Here is a 17,642-nt window from a genome sequence, read left to right on the forward strand (position 1 = left end):
ATGAGATCAGCTCCACTCATATGACCAAAGCATATATCGTGGCAGGGGGGTGGGGAACGCCCCTCCCAAAACAAAATGATTCTTTCCCATTCTCGTTTTTTCCCTTCCGCTGAAAGATCGCCCTGACAGTCATCGCTTCTCAAATTTCAGAAGGGTGATGAACGAAGTCTTACAAATACTACAAAGGATTTTTTTTTTTTAATTAAAAATGTATTTAGAAAACATACTGAAGCATGAAGGCTGCTATCACTTCCGCATAATAGCAACAGCTCAGAGTTTGGACTTAAAAACACATTAGACAAACCGAAGATGTGAGATGCCACCAACAAAGTCACCTCAGTGCAACTAGCGCAGCGCTGGATAATCAGACCTCTCCTTTTCCACAAATCCCACGCGGTTCAGAGCTGTCCACACCGATCTGGTAGCATCTGCAAATTAAGTCTGAAATATCTGCACATAAAGCACCTTACAGTTGAAGTGGTCTCACAAAAGTGAAAATACAGACAACTGAAAAGAGACAAACTTTTTAAGCACTACCCAGCATTGATTTTTGAAAGTTTGCTGGGATTACATCATCTGCTCCTTTAAGATGATCCTAGACCTTCAAAGAAGGACACTGAAATGCACTTAAGAAATCCTGAATAACCTGGGGGAATTTCTCCAATAGGAATGACAACCCTATTAAAGAAAGGCGGAAGAAACCATTAATACTTTAAACATAACACTCTTACAGTATTTATTAAATATACAGAACTTGGATCGCTATTTAAAATTTTTATTTTTCAAAATTTTTCCCTATAGAAGGATCATAATGCTATCTCAGTGCATATTAAATGAAAAGTCATACCTCTCAAGCGTCTAGCTCGGAAATCAGAGCAACGCAGCATGTAGTGGGTGTGCAAGCTGAAGAACATAATACTGTTAATGCAATTAACATAGGGAGAAAAAAAATTGCATCGCCATTACATGGACAGATCTATAGCCCAGTGAGTAGGACACTAGCATCAAATAGGTTGTTAGCAGCACGGGAATGAGAAACTTGGTTTCTGTCTGCCAAAGAATCTGTTACAGATTCAAAAAAGATTTGTCCAAGTCTCAAGTGCTCCTCCTTTGCAAGGGCAAAAACTGCACATTTAGCCACTAGTTCAGAAAGTTTCCAGAAGCATCTATCATGTTGGAAGCGGGGGGCAGAGGGAACTTTTCACATTGGAAAAGTTCCATAAAACGAGCGATCCTACCAGCCCTCAGGCACCCTCCAACATCACCATCACAGATACTTTGGTGAGGCATTTACTTATGGCTGAAATGCTGTCCACTGAAGACTCGCTTCTGCACTACGGTCTTGACACTCATTTGTTCTGTTAGCAGTATAGGTAAAAATTGACCTCTTATTTTGCATACAGGATGACACTAGTAGAGTAGCAAGTGTAGGTAACCACACCCCTCCTGCTGGTATAAATTCCCTGAACATATCACATAGGTAACTACCATGATTACTCTGACTTCAAATATTCAAGCTTTATATTTTGTTCACATCTGCCCACAGAAACATTACAAACAAAATACAGCTAAGACCTGCTATTCTGTGCCTTTTCGTACTGCTGCACTGTTAAGCAGATCTAAGCTATCCTTAGCTTTTAATCGTGCACAATAAGTTTTCTGGATTTTTTTTTTTTTTAGGTTGAATAAAAACACAGTTTAGATGCATTTTTGGTCAGGTTGATCATTGTATGTGGTACAATGAAACCTGGTTAACTGGTATTCATCAACTATCTTGTGATGGAATGATGGAAGATTTCTCTAAAAGATTCAGACAGTTGAGAGGTATGAGGACAATCTGTCTTATACATTTGAATTTATGCGTGTAATCTTACGGAACAAGAGCTACAATTATAGACATAACATTAAATCTTATTAACAAATAGTGCATGAGAACTTAAGAAGTCCGTGAAATCAGTTTGGTCAGTGACTTGCAAAAAGAGTCATACTTCAGCTGCATTGTGTTGAGGAAAAAAAAGAAAACAGAAATCACTCATTCTTAGGCAAGTTAAACACGTATCAAGTGTCAGTCTACATTTGAAAATCAGTTTTACTCTCTATATACTATATATAAAATAAATTAAAAAGGGAAAGCAGGGAATAGCTTTGTATATGCTTCAAATTAACCCAGACCAGTAGTTCCATAAATGAACTTTTTACCACCTTTGTGGTGGTAAGACACCAAAAATACAATACTTATAAATAGAGACAGTTCAAAATAGATTAAAAATATGGAATTTAAACATTATTTTTCTATTCCCCCACAACACAATTTAGTTTTGTATGTCATAGCATCAATAAGTTTACAGAAAATTTGCATGTCACATTCACACAAAAGTTGAAAACAAAGCAGGTAGAAGTTCTAATGATGTTAAAGTTTAGGGTTTTTCCCAAGTAACTCCAGCTGCTCCTCAGCCTTCTCTTTAAATGAACGTCATCAACATTCACCATGCGTAGTGAGGTATGAGCAGCAGAAGAATCTGCAGCTGGTACCTCCCCACATTGTCCCCGCTGAAATATAGTAACAATCTATGTATCTGCTAATTGACCATGGTGGTGCACAATCTCTTACCTCACTACAGCTTTTATGCATCATAATTTAAACACAATATTCAAAAAAATAAAGTTTTTTGAAGCTTAGTTTTCCTGCTAAACTTAAAAACGTTTCATCTTCTCTGAAAGCGTATTTAAACATTCTTGTTCCAGCTTTAAAGTTTTACATAAACACAAAACAGAACAAGAATAACTATTTTAAACCAAGAGAGCACCTAAAAATATACTGTAGGTAAAAGTGAAATCAACAGTCTCTCCACTTCATAAAACCTAGAAATTCATCAGCAGAACAGTAGTATACTCAGAATGAACAAGGAGAAAAGGAGTAGCTAGAATACTCTAGAGGCTTGCTATGCTACTTCTCTTTAGTGCCCATTCTCCCGTTTGTATGGATGGCCACTGAATGACAGGATGTCTGTGATAGTTCTCTGTCTTCCTTTCACCACTGCTGCCAGCTGAAGTCGTCGTTGCTGCCAAAGACCAAGAAAAATCCTAGGATCGTAGCAAAGATGACTGTATTCCCTGTGAGAACAAGTGCACACGCGCCCCAGTAAATCTGTGAACAAGGTGAATATAGTTAGATAGGTAGTGAACTAAATACAGGCAAGACAAAAGGCAACATCCTGATGTCGCACGATAGACTAAGTTGAGCAACAAATTCGTGAGGTAAGGTGGCGTTTCATTATTTGTTTTATGCCAAGAAGGCTGGGTTTACCCAAAACGACTTGACTAATTCATACAGTTGGCCAAATAGCACTGCAGTTTCTTCCAGCACTGGTCAACATGCTAGCTAGCGGGCGCAGCTGTTTTGCTGTAACATCCAGAAATAGTGAAGTAAGGCTAGGCAACAGCATCAAACAAGACTGCAGCCTACCTTTACCCTACCATATGACTTTTTAAACAGACAGCTAAGGATGCAGGTCTTTAAAATGTCAATATTCTAGTAGCAAAAAAATAAGGAGGGGAGTGTTTGTTTTCCAAGGAGAACTAACAGAATTTGCCCAAAACTCTGACAAAGGGCGTCAGGCACTCAAACCGATCATCCACACTGTTCTCGCCTAAAAAGATTTTATGAAAGTGCACTTCAGGATTCTGATCTTAATGTTCTCTGAGGAATCCCAGCAAACACGATCATCCTTTAAAGGGTTTAAGTGAAATAAAAATTAAGTCATATACTGAGAAAGAAGTAATGACAACTTGGAGGCTTAAAAAAAAAACCACCAACAACAACCAAACAAAAAAAAAAACACGACGTCATTTGCAGCGATTGCCAAAATGCATTGTTTCTTCATACTTTCTTAGCCCAACTATTTCATAAATTACCTTTTAAGTATTCTGTACACTTTTACCTTTGGTTACTTGCCCGTTAAGTTTCCATACTGCTATCTTCTACCTAATTTTCTTTGCATTGCTTATATAGGATGTTAGGGTTTAGTCTTGGATCACGTAAAGCAATGGGCAAGCATCACTTTTTTGCCATGCTTCTGTTTCTGGTATTAGTCTTTCTTGTTGAAAGAATTCTCTTATTCTACTGCCACTGCAAGCATCTTAAGTATATATTTATAAAAGTTGCTTAGTGCATCAGAGCTTTACCTTCAATAAAAGCAATAAGGAACAAAGTCGTCCAGCAAAGAACAATATCAGAGATTGAAATATTACTAACCAGTTCTGCTCTGGCAAACACTACAGGTAGCCCAAATGCTGAGACAACAATGCCTGTTGTAAGAAATATTGCTAGCTCCTTGCAGGCATTACTCGTAGCATCTGTGTCATCTACTAATCTTCTTGCTATGCAGTACGGGATAGGAGACAGGATGTAAAAAAACAGAACAAACAGCGGCCAGTACTGGCTGAAAAAGAAAGGAGAAAAGTTAAAGTTAACTTAGTTTACTTCCTTCTCTTTAACATCAGTGTAAGGCTATTTTCCCCATTCGGCATCAGCATTTGGGAAAGACAGTCTCAAGCCCAGGCAAAGCAAATCCTTCGCTCTGGAATAAGCTGTCATTAATCCAACATACCATATTTGTCAACTGCTTCAGCTGACTTCAACTGCAGCAGTAGAGAACTCATTAACAGCGTATTCGCAGAGTAAGGTTTCACTAAGCAAGTCTAAACCCAGTAACATCTAGCTTAAGATGAGCTTAACTGTTATGATTAACCTGCCAGATTTACTTAAGAATTGCCTGTAAGCTCAATGCACATACACAGAACAGAGTACTACCCTGAGCAAATACTCAACAGCCGTGAGGCATCAAGACCTTGATACAATTTTTTTTTTTTGGAGTGAAATCACCACTGCGTTAATTACACCATCATATTTTGCGACATTTCCTTTTATTGTTTGCAGCCAGCCAGTCTCTGATTTCTCAGATGTGCCAATGAAGATATACATTTTTAAATAAACACTTGATTGTTCTATTTTAAGGACGACTGCAAAATGATTTCCCTTCTAAGTCATTGCTTCATCAGCCCCAGTGAAAGAGCTGGCATAAGACAGTCATACAAGTAGAGAACTGTAGTCCACAGCCTCTAGCACAAAGACTAACAAAGGGTATTTTTATTTTTAATATTAAATAAATTGATTCAGAAGATCTTCTTTAAAACTAAAATTCAGTGGCAGAGTCAAAAGCAATAAGCCTGACATGTCCCACTCCTTTAGGAAACTAGGAGGTATGAGACAATAGACCAAAAAAAACAGATAGTCATAGCAATTGTCAAAAGTCATAACACACGAGTCATAGCAATTGTTCTAGGTGCTACTTCACCTAGTGTGTTAAACGGCCGGGGGTCCACCTTGGATAATAACCAACAGCCCAAACATCATGAACTACTCAGAGAAAATGCAAATGCTTCCCTTCCCTGACAAAACATACATGCTACCTACTTCAGCAGATAATATCTTTTATCTGCCATAGAGAGGGAAAATACTGGAAATATGTTCGACCAGTGCATTCTTTAACAGCTTGTATCCAAGCCTGCTAATTTAAACTTTTGTCGCCTTCACTGTGAAATAATTCTGAGACGGTCTTTTTACCACTGCAAACTTTGGAAGCCACAGAAGAGGAGGGGGAGGAAAAAAAACTGCCTACAAGCGTAGGATTGATCACTACTTATGAAAACCAAACTGTTCTGAAATCAGAGACGTGCAAAAAGAAACGAGGAACGCGAAGAGAGCGCACATTACTTGTATTGGGGAAGGGCACATCCAAGCATTAAGAACATTAGTCCAACTGCTCCCCCAAAGGACAGGCTAATCAAAGCTATAAAGGAAACACAAGTCAAGAACAAACAGTCAGTTTAACAAACTGCATAAAATACCCAGCATAATCTGACAAGAGGTTTTAAACTTTGCCATTGAAGAAACACGCGAGAGAGATAAGCGGCAAACCAGCGAGACTCGCCTACAAAGTGGAATTTCGACCCACCACCATCGCAAGATTTCAAAATCGAGGACACGGGCAACGTCCTCGGAAGTTTTATTTCGTCCTAAACAGAGGAGGTGCCTCGAAGGGAGGCGAGGAAGGCCGCGAGGCCACGGCAGACCCCTCCCCACCCCCGCTGCAGGGAACGCCGGGCCCCGCACGTTTTGCCAGAGCAGGGAGGCCACCTCTTCCTTCCCCTGCTCCCAGCGCCCCCCCCACACACACACTCTCCCCCAGCGGGGCAGAGCGGCCCTCGCTCCCCCACGTCGGCCTCGAAGCCGCCCGCCCGGCGGGGCCCCGCGGGCCGAGAGAAGATGTCCGCCCGCGCCGCGCCAGGGAGGCGCCGGGCCCCGCCCCCGCCACGGTTGCCAGGGCGACCGCTCTGCGCCCTCTTCCCCTCGCGCGCGCGCGGGCTTCCCGCTTTCCCCCCCCCCAACGCGCGCGCACCTTTGATACCGGCCATGGCGCTGCCCGTCCCGCGAGCCGCGGAGCCGCCGGGAAGCGGAAGTACGAAGACGGCCCAGAGCCGCTTCCGGGAGGCTCGCGCGCAGCCCGCTTTCCGCGACGGCTGCGGTCACGTGACGCGCTCGCACCGCCCACTCAGCTGCCTGCCTCCTCACAGGGCACCGCCTACGGGAGCGCCGTTGACGCCGTCGCGGGGGCTGAGCGGCGTCCGCAGAAAACTCTCGCGCGGCTATTCGGAGTAAAGCGGTCGCTCCCGCAGGGCCCGGGGCAGGACGCGCCACTTACGCGCTTCCCATTGGCTCTGCTCGCTGGAGGGGCGGAGCTTAGCCGCAGCTGCGCGACGCGCATGCTCCGCAGCGTGTCACCACCCCTTCCGGCAGGAAGGAGCGGCGCCGGAGGGGGAGGTCGAGTCACCGCAGTGCTGTCATGGCGGCGGGGGGTTGGGTCCGCGCCGCCGCCGCCGGGTCCGCGCTCTTGCTGCTCCTCCTTTGCGCTGCCGCGGACCCCGCGCAGTGCTGGACCCAGCCGGGTAAGGCCGGTGGGGCCGGTCGCCAGCGCCGTTGCCATGGCGACGGCGCGGCCTGGGCCTCCGGGGCTGATGGCGGGAGGGGGCGGCGGGGGCTGCACCGCGGGGCGCCTTGCTCTTTACACTGTCGGCCCTGTGGCCCTTTCCCTGGGGAAGGATATGCCGTTTTGGTGAATGGGAGCCTGCCGGGGCAGGTGTGCTCACCGTGGCTAAGCTTCGTGCCTCCTGTTGCAGAGAGGGTTCTTCTGAGGGAGGTCCAGGCGCTCACGCTCCGCAGAGGTCAATACACGACCTCCCGGCGAACGGCTGCTGTGCCTCAGTTACAGTGCACAGGAGGCACTGCTGGATGTTCCCCTGTCCCCGAGGTTGTCCAGTGTTACAACAGAGGCTGGGATGGCTATGACGTGCAGGTAACAGTGTTTAAAGTTAATGTTATGCGTTTGATGAAACTGTCTTTCAACAGCTTTTGTGACCTCTGAATTAGAGCAGCAAAGGCTGAGGAGTTGGTTCAGTTTGCTGTTTATTAAAGCACCTTTGATAAGTAGCACCTTTGATAAGTAAAGTTCAACCTAGATATTTAAGTCTCTGTAAATGATTTTTGAGGGCTGCTGCAGGTATATCTTTGAAATCCTTCTGAAGGTTTAAGTTAAAAAATACTACATAACAATCCTGCAGTGGTTTTACTTAAAACGTTGGTCAAGTTTATACAATGAAACTCATGCAAAACCTTGAGGATGCTCTTGCTTTGGCATAGGTAAATGGTTGCCCAGTTGGTGTAGAATAAAGACTTCTGCAGAGATTTGCATTGCTTCAGCTATGCTTTTGAAAACAAATAAGTTCAAACTTCTATGATTTTTGTCTTACAGGCTAGTACTTATGTCAGGTGTTTCAAGAGATAGAGAAATGTTTCTGCTTTGACAGCTATTGCCTATGCTCCTGCCAATAGACTAATCAAGACTCAAAGCTGAAGTTACTTGTTAAAACTAACGCAGTATTGTAAAAATACAATCAAATCTGACTTGACAATGCCTCCTGCTATCCTGAGTTATTAATTTAGACACCATTTTTTTCCAAAATCTGTACCACGTATGGATAGAGGTGATACTTAAGTTCAGATGCCTCAAGGAAATATGAGACTGAAGAATCCACATATATTCAACTGCAGAATTTTAATTGGATCGTTAAATGAGTGGCATATGAATGCCTAAGGGTGTGTATCACAATTTCTTTTGCTTTCCTTCTAGTTGTAAGTGTAATCAAATGCATTGGGTATATCTCCTTATAGCTGCTACCCAGGCTACAGGAGACAGGCATTTATTAAGTCACTGTTGCACAGCGTACAGGTTGTTTTCAGAAGCACTGGTATTGCTAAAAGAATGTTTGACAAACTTGTTCAGTTGCAACTCTTCCCTGTTCTGAACAGTCGGGTTCTTTTAACTTTTCGGATATTTAAAAATATTCCTAGTTAATTTCAAATTCCTAGTTATTTTCAGAATGAGAGTGCTCAAAAATTCCTTAGCCTGTGACCTTTTAAATGATTTGCCGATAATTGCTGCTTTATTTCATGGCATATTTGAGGATGCAGACTGGTATTTTCGTCTTCCAAGAAGCAGGTGCTACTTTGTATTCCGTTTCCTTTTTTCAGTGGCAATGTAAAGCCGATTTGGAAAACAGCTATCGTTTTGGACAAATCGAAGTGAGCTGTGAAGGCTATGATTATCCAGATGATCCGTACATCTTAAGAGGATCCTGCGGTTTGCTCTTCAGGCTAGAGCTGACTGAGGAAGGTGAAAGGAAGGCAAAGAACTCCGGAAGCTTTGGCTCCGACTCTTATCAGTCAAGGAAGGATTTCTCTGATTCTGGTTCCGGCGTAATTGTTGTAATTGTTCTTCTGATTCTTGCTTATGGAGTTTACAAGCTCTTCCTCAGTAACCAGCAGCCTCAACAGAGTTTTGGTGATGGATTCTCTAGGCCTTCTTGGCAGAGTCAGCAGGCATGCCCTCCTCCTGGTTTTAAGCCCAGCTTCACAGGTAGGGCTCTAAGCCTATTGTGCTACTCAAAATTGGATTGTACTGTGCCAGCTGCAGCAAGTGCCAGTGGGATAGACTGAGGACATGAGGAAGAACTTTCCTGGGAGGGTGACTGAGCACTGGAACAGGTTGCCCAGCGAGGTAGCGGAGTCTCCTTCGCTGGAGATTTTCAAAACCCGTCTGGACGCGCTCCTGGGAAATATGCTCTAGAGGGGCCTGCTTGAGCAGGGAGGTTGGCCTAGATGATCTCCAGAGGCCCCTTCCAACCTCACCCATTCTGTGGTTCTGTGAAAACTAATACACTGGCAGTATACCGTGCCGAGACTTTGCTGCAGGCGCTGCAGCCAGCTTTCCATTCTGTTCTTTGTTCAAAAGCAAAAATTAAGAGCTTGCTTTCCCACAGGCTTTCAAGGCGAGTATCATTACCAATCATCTGTGTAACAGATGCTTCAGTGTAGTCCCAATGGTCTAAAGCTATGGCTCCCAGAGCCTGTGAATTATCATTAGAGGTGCAACAACTGCATTTTATGCAGTGCTTTTCATCTGGAATTGAAAATTTTATCAATAATGACAAGGCTGTTGCTAGGAAAAGTGCCCCTTCTTCCCTTCCCAGAATACTAATAACTTTTATTTTGTCACTTAAGAGGACTGCATTAGCTGCTTAGAGCGTTTAAGGGAAATAAATGTTATTCATCTGGTGTCTGACTGTGATCGTGTGGGATGCTCATGGCACTGGAACAGATCATCTCCTGACAAGTTGCTTTATCTCTGTCTTGTTTTCTTTTTGTGACATAAAGAAGTGGTCCTATCAAGTAGATAAACTGTAAGGATTAAGTAAACTTAGACTTTACTACTCAAATAGAAACTTTTGACTATTCATGCTTTCTGTGAGAGTAGAATTTATGCGCGCTACTAGGTTTGCTCAGGCCAATTAGCCAACAGAGGGTGCCAGTATAACTCTTTGGATGTTCTTGTGCAGGGCATGTGCAGCAGCGACTTTCAGACGGACCCAGAGAGTTAGAGAGTTTGTGCTCTGGTATTACTGGTGGCTTTGAAAATTGATTTCTCTCTAGTTGTTTCAGACTTCAGACAATCTGTCCATGCTGTATATGTGTTAGTGACCTTGTGTATGCACGCCACTGATGTTATTGCATTATTGTGGTAGTTACGAAGAGCCCTGGTCATAAGACAGGGCTCCATCATACTGGACAGCAGACAGAGTAATGGGTCACGTTCTCTCTTCTCTCTGTCTCTCTTTCTCTCTCTCTCTGTCTTTTTTTTCCCCTCCCTTCTCTCTCCTGTTGCTTTTCAGTTAATTGCACCAATGTACCTTTCCCTGCAGGCATCTGTGAAATCTAGCAAGGGATGGAACACTGAAAATATTTTCCCTGGATTAATACTGAAGAGTGAGAAACTTAAAATGCACATTGGGAGCCATATATGCCTTAATTTATGGCATTTAAAATAACTACTGCCAGTGATTCCTCTTGAGACTTCACTGCAGTAATGGTGCTTCTAATACAGAAAGTGAGGAGGAAAATCCCTTTAACTTTGGGGCCAACTCAAAATTAAGTGTTAGATACTAAATCCATGAAGTATCCTATCTTCAGTTTTAACAGCAAAGCAAAAGCACGTTTCTGAGTGTATATGTGCACAAATACCAAGTAAGTGTTTACCTTTGAAAATCTGGACAGTAATTACAAGCAACGTAGTTCACCTGCTGCTGTTAATATTTCATTTGCCTCATTTTAAATCTCCTCAACTTGCAGAATGTATCCTGTGAAACTCGTTTAGCTAGCATGTCTTCATTATATTCCACTTTTCCTCTTTCAGTGGTTTGACATGATCCTTAATGTTTACTCTAGGTTTTTCAACAAAAGATGACTCCATTTTCTGAGTCAGTGTTCAGGCATGGTGCTCTCGAACAAATGAGTTGGTTCATCTCCCTAGTTAACCTAGCTTTTACAGTAAATTAGGTGCTCTATTTGATTCCAAATCAGCATAGTTTAGTGGTTATACCATCCCTGTGAGAGTTACCTTTCTTCCAATGCATTCAAAATGAAATTCACTATCAAATCCAATGTAGGCTCAAACTGATAACTTAAATCCAGATTTCTGTATTCTGTGACTTCAAGCAATCCACACCAGTTTAAAAAAGAGAAATCAGGCCCTGTACAACTTTTGCATACAAAATCTCTGGTCCACTTGTTTAGGTGGGCATATTTCAGGGAGGCTGGAATATTAATTTCAGTCCTTGTCTTTTACATTTTGTTATGAAATATGTTAAAGCTTTGGTTGAGCTTACTCTCACGTCCTCATTTTTTCTCTAGACCAAAAAAAGATTCAGCTTTGTTTTTGCAGCTTTTTTTCTTTTTAATTCCAAGTACAACTCATTTATTTCTGAGTCAGAACCCCATGCTGTTCAGTTCACATATGAAATCAATGATTCTTCTTCCGTCAACCCACTTGATATGCTTGCAGTTTCATCAAGGTATTTGTCAAGCTTGGTGACTCATGCATAATAAAAACTTTGCAATGTGATTGCAGTTAACAAGTCTTTTGATAGCAAATGCCAGGCTAGAACTACCAAAAATAATACAAAGTAATAGTAGTTACTAAACTGAGCCAGTGTTACTCACTGCTAGGACTTAACAGACTGGATTTCTGTTCCTGAGCCTGCCCTGACCTGCTGTGTGACCTTGAGCAGATTGCTTTTTCTTCATTTCTCTCTGTCTCTGTCTGTCTGTCTCTGTCTGTCTGTCTCTTTTTTTTCTTTTTTTTTTTCCCTCAATCTACCTTGTGTGTTCACAAATCTACAGGCAGGGACTGTTTCTGTTTTGCAAATATCAGGGCTGTAAGATTGTGTGGAAGCTGATTTTTAACATAAAGCACCTTACATTTGTTGCTGCGTTTTTTTTGGTGTGTCCTGTCCCCACCCCGTCCCCTGCTTTCCAAACCCTCATGCCTTTCAAGTTAGGCTTGATCTATAATTTAACGAAATCAACAGAAATGTGCCTTTAACAAGGCAGAGTCTTGTTGTAATAGCTGGCATGGGGATTAGGTGCCATTAACTGATATGTTTTTTGTTTTCCATTTGGTTTAAGAAGCTGACAGCTTTGGGATTCATTCCAGTCATGGAACCAATTCAGGACCAGGATTTTGGACTGGATTAGGAGCAGGAGGCTTGCTAGGCTACTTGGCTGGCAGTCACAGGTAAAATATGTATGCTGTCACTCTTGTTTTAAGATTAAGCATTTATGCTTTTGGGGGTATACTGTGCTTGTGTTGTTTCAAAGTTTTTTGTCCTGTGCCATTCAAACTGTAAAATCCTACCTCGAGCAATTTTGAAGAGCAATCTGTAGCTACAGCAGTGAAGCCATTTTAAACTCCTTTCTGGGAGAGAGGAATGGGGAAGGCTAACGTTCTTTGTCCTGCTTTATCTGAATACTCTGACCTGACAGATGGCCTGCAAATTTAACATGAGCATTTAAACAATTCTTGTACAAAGCACCTTAAAAAACGGATAAAAGTATTAAGCATAAAACTATTTGCAAAGAGATCCCTAGTCTTAGCATCATCTCAACGAAAGTCAGTCTGGGTGTCAGCTGCTCTTCCGTGATGTTCAGTGTGGCCAAATTAGAGAGACTCGACTCTGTAGTCTCACTGTGGCCCATGTATGGAAATCCAAGAGGTGTGGTTTTCCAAAGGGCTTATAGGTCATATCTAAGTTGCGTTTTGGAAAAACATAAAACAGACAGCATTCAAAAGCCATTTTGGTGCTGGAGCCAACATCTGCTGTTCATATTTGGTAAACACTTTTAAAAATTTAAGATGCTTTATTTTTAGATGAACAGCTTAGTAAGGGGAGCAATTGCTGCCGTTTTAGGCTTCACCAGAGGAAATAGATGGCTCCTACAGGCACTCTATAGAGCCCAAGTAGTTTATTTATCAAATAACTGCAGGTGTATCAAGTCCCCTTCTACAGGCACGCAGTATTATAATAGGTTATACATGACCACGTGTGTGTGTGTGTGTTTGTTTGTTATTATTGAAGGTGTAGGAGTAAGAGAAACCATGCGGGCAGAAGTGTGTTGAAGCATCTGCCTGCTTTGTAAAGTCTTTTGGTAAAGATGGAAGCCTGATCAGGATTGCCTGTTTATTAAAGAAATGAAAGCTTGGGAGATCAGAGAATTTCAGAAGTATAAAGAAAAAAGTGTCCAGTATGCAGTCTTGGTGCTGTAGAGTCAAGTGAGATGAAAGAGGGACAGCGATTCCATCAGAAGTAGAAATTGCCTATAAATTCACTTTGAGGAGAGTTGTAAAGGTTAAAGGATGTAAGGTGATATCTTATTTTACTATATTAGCCTTGCTAAGGATTCTTAAAAGGTAAGGGACAATAACAATTTCCTTGGCTTGATGCTTGTTACATTTTAAATACAAAACCTATACATAGATTCTGTTCTATTTCCCTTGTTTCACTCGCCTGCTCTTGGTGCTTAAGGTATTAGAGGCCTAACTGAGCACTTAAGTCTAAATATATAAACAAAATTTCTAATTTAGGCTTCTCTGGTGCAGTATTTTTTTTTCCATTCGTTGTTTTTGAAATGATGTGCCCAAAAATACTGGTGCCAGAAAGTGTGAGATAGCAATTTGTGCGTTTCAACAGCAGGAAATTCCATATCCATAGAAGCAAATAATTTAAATCATTGAGTCAGAGGCCATGACACAGTAGCCTTATTGATCCAACTTTTCGAGGTAGTTAAAGTCTTCCTCTGTGCTGTTATCTTACACAGCTGGGATTTAGGCACTGCTAAACTGCATTTATGCTTCTAATATGCTGAATTTACTTTTTTGAAAGTCTGTAGATATTAAGTATGATATAACATTAGCCGTCCTTGCTGTCAACATGTTAATTCTTGTAAATAGGGAGGATTACAGCTTTGAAACAACTGCATGCGTTCAGTTCTCCCTCAGAGATGCACGTCCTTGCTGTTGGGGTTTGTAATGCCTTCTTAATTTTTCATGGGGTCACTAATAAAGGCCTCTTCTGACTCTTTCCTGTCATCAGAGCGCAGTCACGTTCCCCCTATTTCAGTACATGGACAGATCCTACGGCTGTACCTCCAACGTATGGACGATCAAGCAATTCTACGCAAGCTAGCAGTTCAGGAACAAGAACTGCTTCTGGTAAGGCACAGGACACTTCAGTCTCCTAAAGCTCAAGAGACTTTGAGCCTATCCAAAGTACGCAGAGGTTAGTCGAGGTTCAGCAAGCATTCCTAGTTTTATGTTGGCCAGAACTTGGTTACGGATGGGCATGTAGTCATGACTCTTATCTCTGTTTCCTATAGAAATAAGGCAGCATTGTGGGGCACGAAGATCCCCCATGGGCCTGCAGTTAGCATGGTAGTGCCAGCATTGGGTCTGTCTTCATCTGCAAGGTGCATTAGTTAAAGGCTTTCCCCTTGGAGTGCACGGCCCATGCCCTTCTCTAGCAAACATGTACAAACATGATTTCTTTGTAGAAACCAGGTTGTCTTAAGCTGCAAAGAATTTTTTTCAGGGCTGCCGGCCCACAGTTACTTACTAATGCACTTTGTGTGAATTTGTTTAACTCAATTCACTTACCTGCTTTTTGTGTTTTCTTTTTACAACTGGGGAGAGCCCAGTGGAAAGGCTGTGGTGGAGCTGAGATTTTTTTTTTTTTTTCTTTGCAGGCTTTGGGGGCACAAAAAGAAGATGAAATCCTTGGCGTTACTGCCTCTCAGCAATTGAACTGAACCTTCTTTCTGTGTGCTAGCACCTTTTTTTAGTAGCAGTAGGCTTCGGGAGTGAATATGAGAAGAGGTGTCAAGGACTGGGCAAATAATTCTTTTTCCCTGTGGAAATGTGGGCTCTCCTTCTTGTTCAGGGTATTGCAGGTACTGGAACCTCCACTATTTCCCCAAAACAGCTTCTCATAAGATACAAAATAAACTCTTCCAAGTTAAAAGAATGTTACAGTTGCTTCTATTTGAGTGATGATGTCATTGGTAGCCTTACCATGTTTTCAAAGCAAGGAGTTTATTCATAGTCTGGGGTAAACTTCCCTGAATCCAGAATATCCGTGTACTTGTTTGTTGTTGTTGCTGTTGTTTTTGTTTTGTTTTGTTTTTCTTTGTGGTCCAGCATCTGGAAGGCCTAGTGTGTAATCCAGCTGGTATCTAAGGGGTACCACCTCTTTTTGCTTGTAAAACTAAGTGAATGTTACTGTAAGTGCAATCAGCTGATTAGATGGGTGTTGGGGTTTTTTCACTAGTGGAGAGGAAGGTAAAGCTGTAGAGGGACTAACACTGATGTTTGTGCTGTGTGACTCTTGGAGCCAAAAATTTGTGGATTTGAGGATGTGTATGTTCTAGGCTTTATCCAAACGGCCATGCTTACTGAGGGGGTTTTAGTCATTCTTTTTGTAATTAATAAACAACCTACAGTGAGACAAGAGGGTTCTTGTTTAATCTAGACCTTTTTCTAGAAGAGAGAGGTCCCTTAAATTAAGGTGGTTGTAGGCACTTTACCCACAGTAAGATCCTAGACTTTTTTTTTTTTTTTTTTTTTTACTGTGAATGTTAGCAATGCTGTGAATGTTTCAGATGTGAACTGGCTTATATTTCAGCTCCTGCTCTTCCTGCAAGACCCACCTGTCCAGGACAGAGTAAACCAAAGGTGTTTATTACAGATAGAAAGGGAGAATTCTTATTCCCAAGCTGCTAGTATCTCTAGAACGTAGTAGTCCTTAAGACTAAGCAAGGAGAAGAACCCAGTGTCTGATGGGACACAAACTTTTGAGAATGCCTTTTTTTTTTTTTCTTTAAGTGTCAAAGAGTGAATGGGACTCTTTCAGTATGAGAGAGGCCTTGCTTTGTTCTGTAATGATATATTTGGACTCTGAGAAGTATCATAGTCCTTATGAGATTGGCTGTGCCCTGGGAGAGGAAGAGGAATTGTTTAAAAAAAAAAAAAAAAAAACAAAGTAACGTTTCTCATGATTTTGTGGGGAAAATGTGATTGACAAGCTGCTTGACTGGGGCGTTCTCCAGACACCATACCTTTATGCTGATACAGCTTAGAAGCATGAGTGTGTACAGCTTTCCTGTGCTGGCTGCAGTCAGAAGGAAGGCATAACTTTCACCCTTGCGAAAATGCTATGTAGGAGAGCTGGTATAAACTATTCCAGCAAAAACGAAGCACTCCTGCTAGTGTAAGCTGCGTCTCCACAAGGAAGTATAGCGGGTATGGTTAGTCTAGGAAGATGACTCAGTGTTACTCATCTGAAAAGTAACTGTGTCTGCTCATGAGCACTAAAATAATTATGCTTGAGTTCAGTATCTGGCTTAGGCAGCAAGAAATATATAGAAATCTTTAAGAAGCTGACAAAAGCCACTAAAGAGTGTAGAGCTGGTGATGAAAAAGTGAAATCTTGATGCGATTGATAACTTGATGATTGAAATAGTGATTTATCATTTGAGAGGTGTGTGTGTTTAATGTTGGAGGCCAGCTGCTCAGAGCTGCTTGAGGATTATGTGGTTGGAGGAAAATAGGGGCAATCTAGCATTACTAACAGCCTGCTCCAACAACCTAGAAAGCAAGGAAAATGTTGGCCAGCTAGAAAGTTGTACATGCTATGGGGAGAAGTATATGGTAAATCTTTTATCTTTTATCTTTTTGGCCAAGTATAGCAAAGTAACCTATTTTAAATGTGCAGTTTTTACTTATTTGGAATTGTATTAAGGCTGAAACTTGTAACAGTACTCTCTGCACCAACTAATTACATAACAATGAAACTGGAGTTTGAAGCTGGAGCTTGGTCTAAATTTACGATGTGCTGTAAAACGTTTTAGAGAATGCTTTCATTTGTATTTATATTTCCTACATTGAATATGTTATGATGCATAAACTTGATGACTTACTGTAGCCTCTGCACTCTGCTGAATCTGTTTATAGGATGTTTTTGCCCTGCTGTTTGATGAAGTAATAAAGAAGTCAGTGTGGGGTATTTCTTGAGGCTGCAGGGTTCTCAGCGTTGCCCTGCGTTTCAGTACACAGTAGCACTAGTCAGAATATGTGTGATAGCACTATCTGATTTTTTTTTCCTCCCCACCTCCACTTCAGTGTTGATTATGCTTCCCAATGTACTTCCCAGTTGATGTGGTATCATGCTTTATCTACAGCTGCACAGCTGGTGAGCTGTGTGTTTTATTTCAACAAAATAAAACAATACTGGGAATAGAGCTATTCTATTGATTGGCATGTATATGGAAATACTGAATCATGTGAAGAAATGAAGGATTTCAGGTAAATTGAGGTTTCACTTCTAAGGCTGCCTAGAATTTCCATTATGTTAGTTAGTTTCTAGTTTTGCAGGAGGGTTAGCTGAACTCTTCAAAAGAAGTTGTAATCACCCCTTCTGCTGCTGATTTATGGATATAGCAAACTCTGGCCTGGGGTGAACAGCCATCAGGTCTGCTTTTTATACTGAGAAAATGTCATTGCTGAGCAGAGACATGGCCTACAGGTACAGGTGGTACAACTTCTGGACAGTAGTTGTGCAAGGTTAAGCTGGGGCCTGCA

At 41.9% G+C, this 17,642-nt stretch overlaps 2 protein-coding genes across 3 annotated transcripts; one reads left to right on the forward strand and one right to left on the reverse strand.

Annotated features, from left to right (window-relative positions):
• Positions 1 to 176: 176 nt before the first annotated feature.
• On the reverse strand, positions 177 to 6,599 carry LEPROTL1 (leptin receptor overlapping transcript like 1). Its single transcript, XM_068941105.1, has 4 exons — positions 6,462 to 6,599; positions 5,777 to 5,852; positions 4,256 to 4,442; positions 177 to 3,148 (listed from the first exon to the last, which is right to left on the reverse strand). Exons 1-4 carry the CDS (start codon positions 6,475 to 6,477, stop codon positions 3,032 to 3,034), a joined length of 396 nt encoding a protein of 131 aa, XP_068797206.1. The 5' UTR covers positions 6,478 to 6,599; the 3' UTR covers positions 177 to 3,031.
• SARAF (store-operated calcium entry associated regulatory factor) lies at positions 6,526 to 16,985 on the forward strand. Of its 2 annotated transcripts, none has more exons than XM_068941099.1 (6): positions 6,526 to 7,008; positions 7,240 to 7,415; positions 8,651 to 9,035; positions 12,140 to 12,248; positions 14,104 to 14,222; positions 14,753 to 16,985. In XM_068941099.1, exons 1-6 carry the CDS (start codon positions 6,906 to 6,908, stop codon positions 14,776 to 14,778), a joined length of 918 nt encoding a protein of 305 aa, XP_068797200.1. In that variant the 5' UTR covers positions 6,526 to 6,905; the 3' UTR covers positions 14,779 to 16,985. The 2 variants fall into 2 exon arrangements, with proteins under 2 accessions (XP_068797200.1, XP_068797201.1); XM_068941100.1 differs by having other exon boundaries at positions 6,803 to 7,008; positions 12,143 to 12,248.
• The last annotated feature ends 657 nt before the right edge of the window (positions 16,986 to 17,642 follow it).

This window comes from Struthio camelus, chromosome 4 (genome assembly GCF_040807025.1).
Source record: "Struthio camelus isolate bStrCam1 chromosome 4, bStrCam1.hap1, whole genome shotgun sequence".
In the NCBI taxonomy this organism is placed as follows: Eukaryota; Metazoa; Chordata; class Aves; order Struthioniformes; family Struthionidae; genus Struthio; species Struthio camelus.

Coding starts and splice junctions, on each gene's coding strand:
- LEPROTL1 (XM_068941105.1), bottom strand. Junction 4,443..5,776: donor TGTGCCCTTCCCCAATACAA/GTAATGTGCGCT, acceptor TTTCTTTTTCAG/CCAGTACTGGCCGCTGTTTG. Junction 3,149..4,255: donor TGTTTGCCAGAGCAGAACTG/GTTAGTAATATT, acceptor CCTTGTTCACAG/ATTTACTGGGGCGCGTGTGC.
- SARAF (XM_068941099.1), top strand. CDS start 6,906: ATGGCGGCGGGGGGTTGGGTCCGCGCCGCCGCCGCCGGGTCCGCGCTC. Junction 7,009..7,239: donor GCAGTGCTGGACCCAGCCGG/GTAAGGCCGGTG, acceptor CTCCTGTTGCAG/AGAGGGTTCTTCTGAGGGAG. Junction 12,249..14,103: donor TACTTGGCTGGCAGTCACAG/GTAAAATATGTA, acceptor TCCTGTCATCAG/AGCGCAGTCACGTTCCCCCT.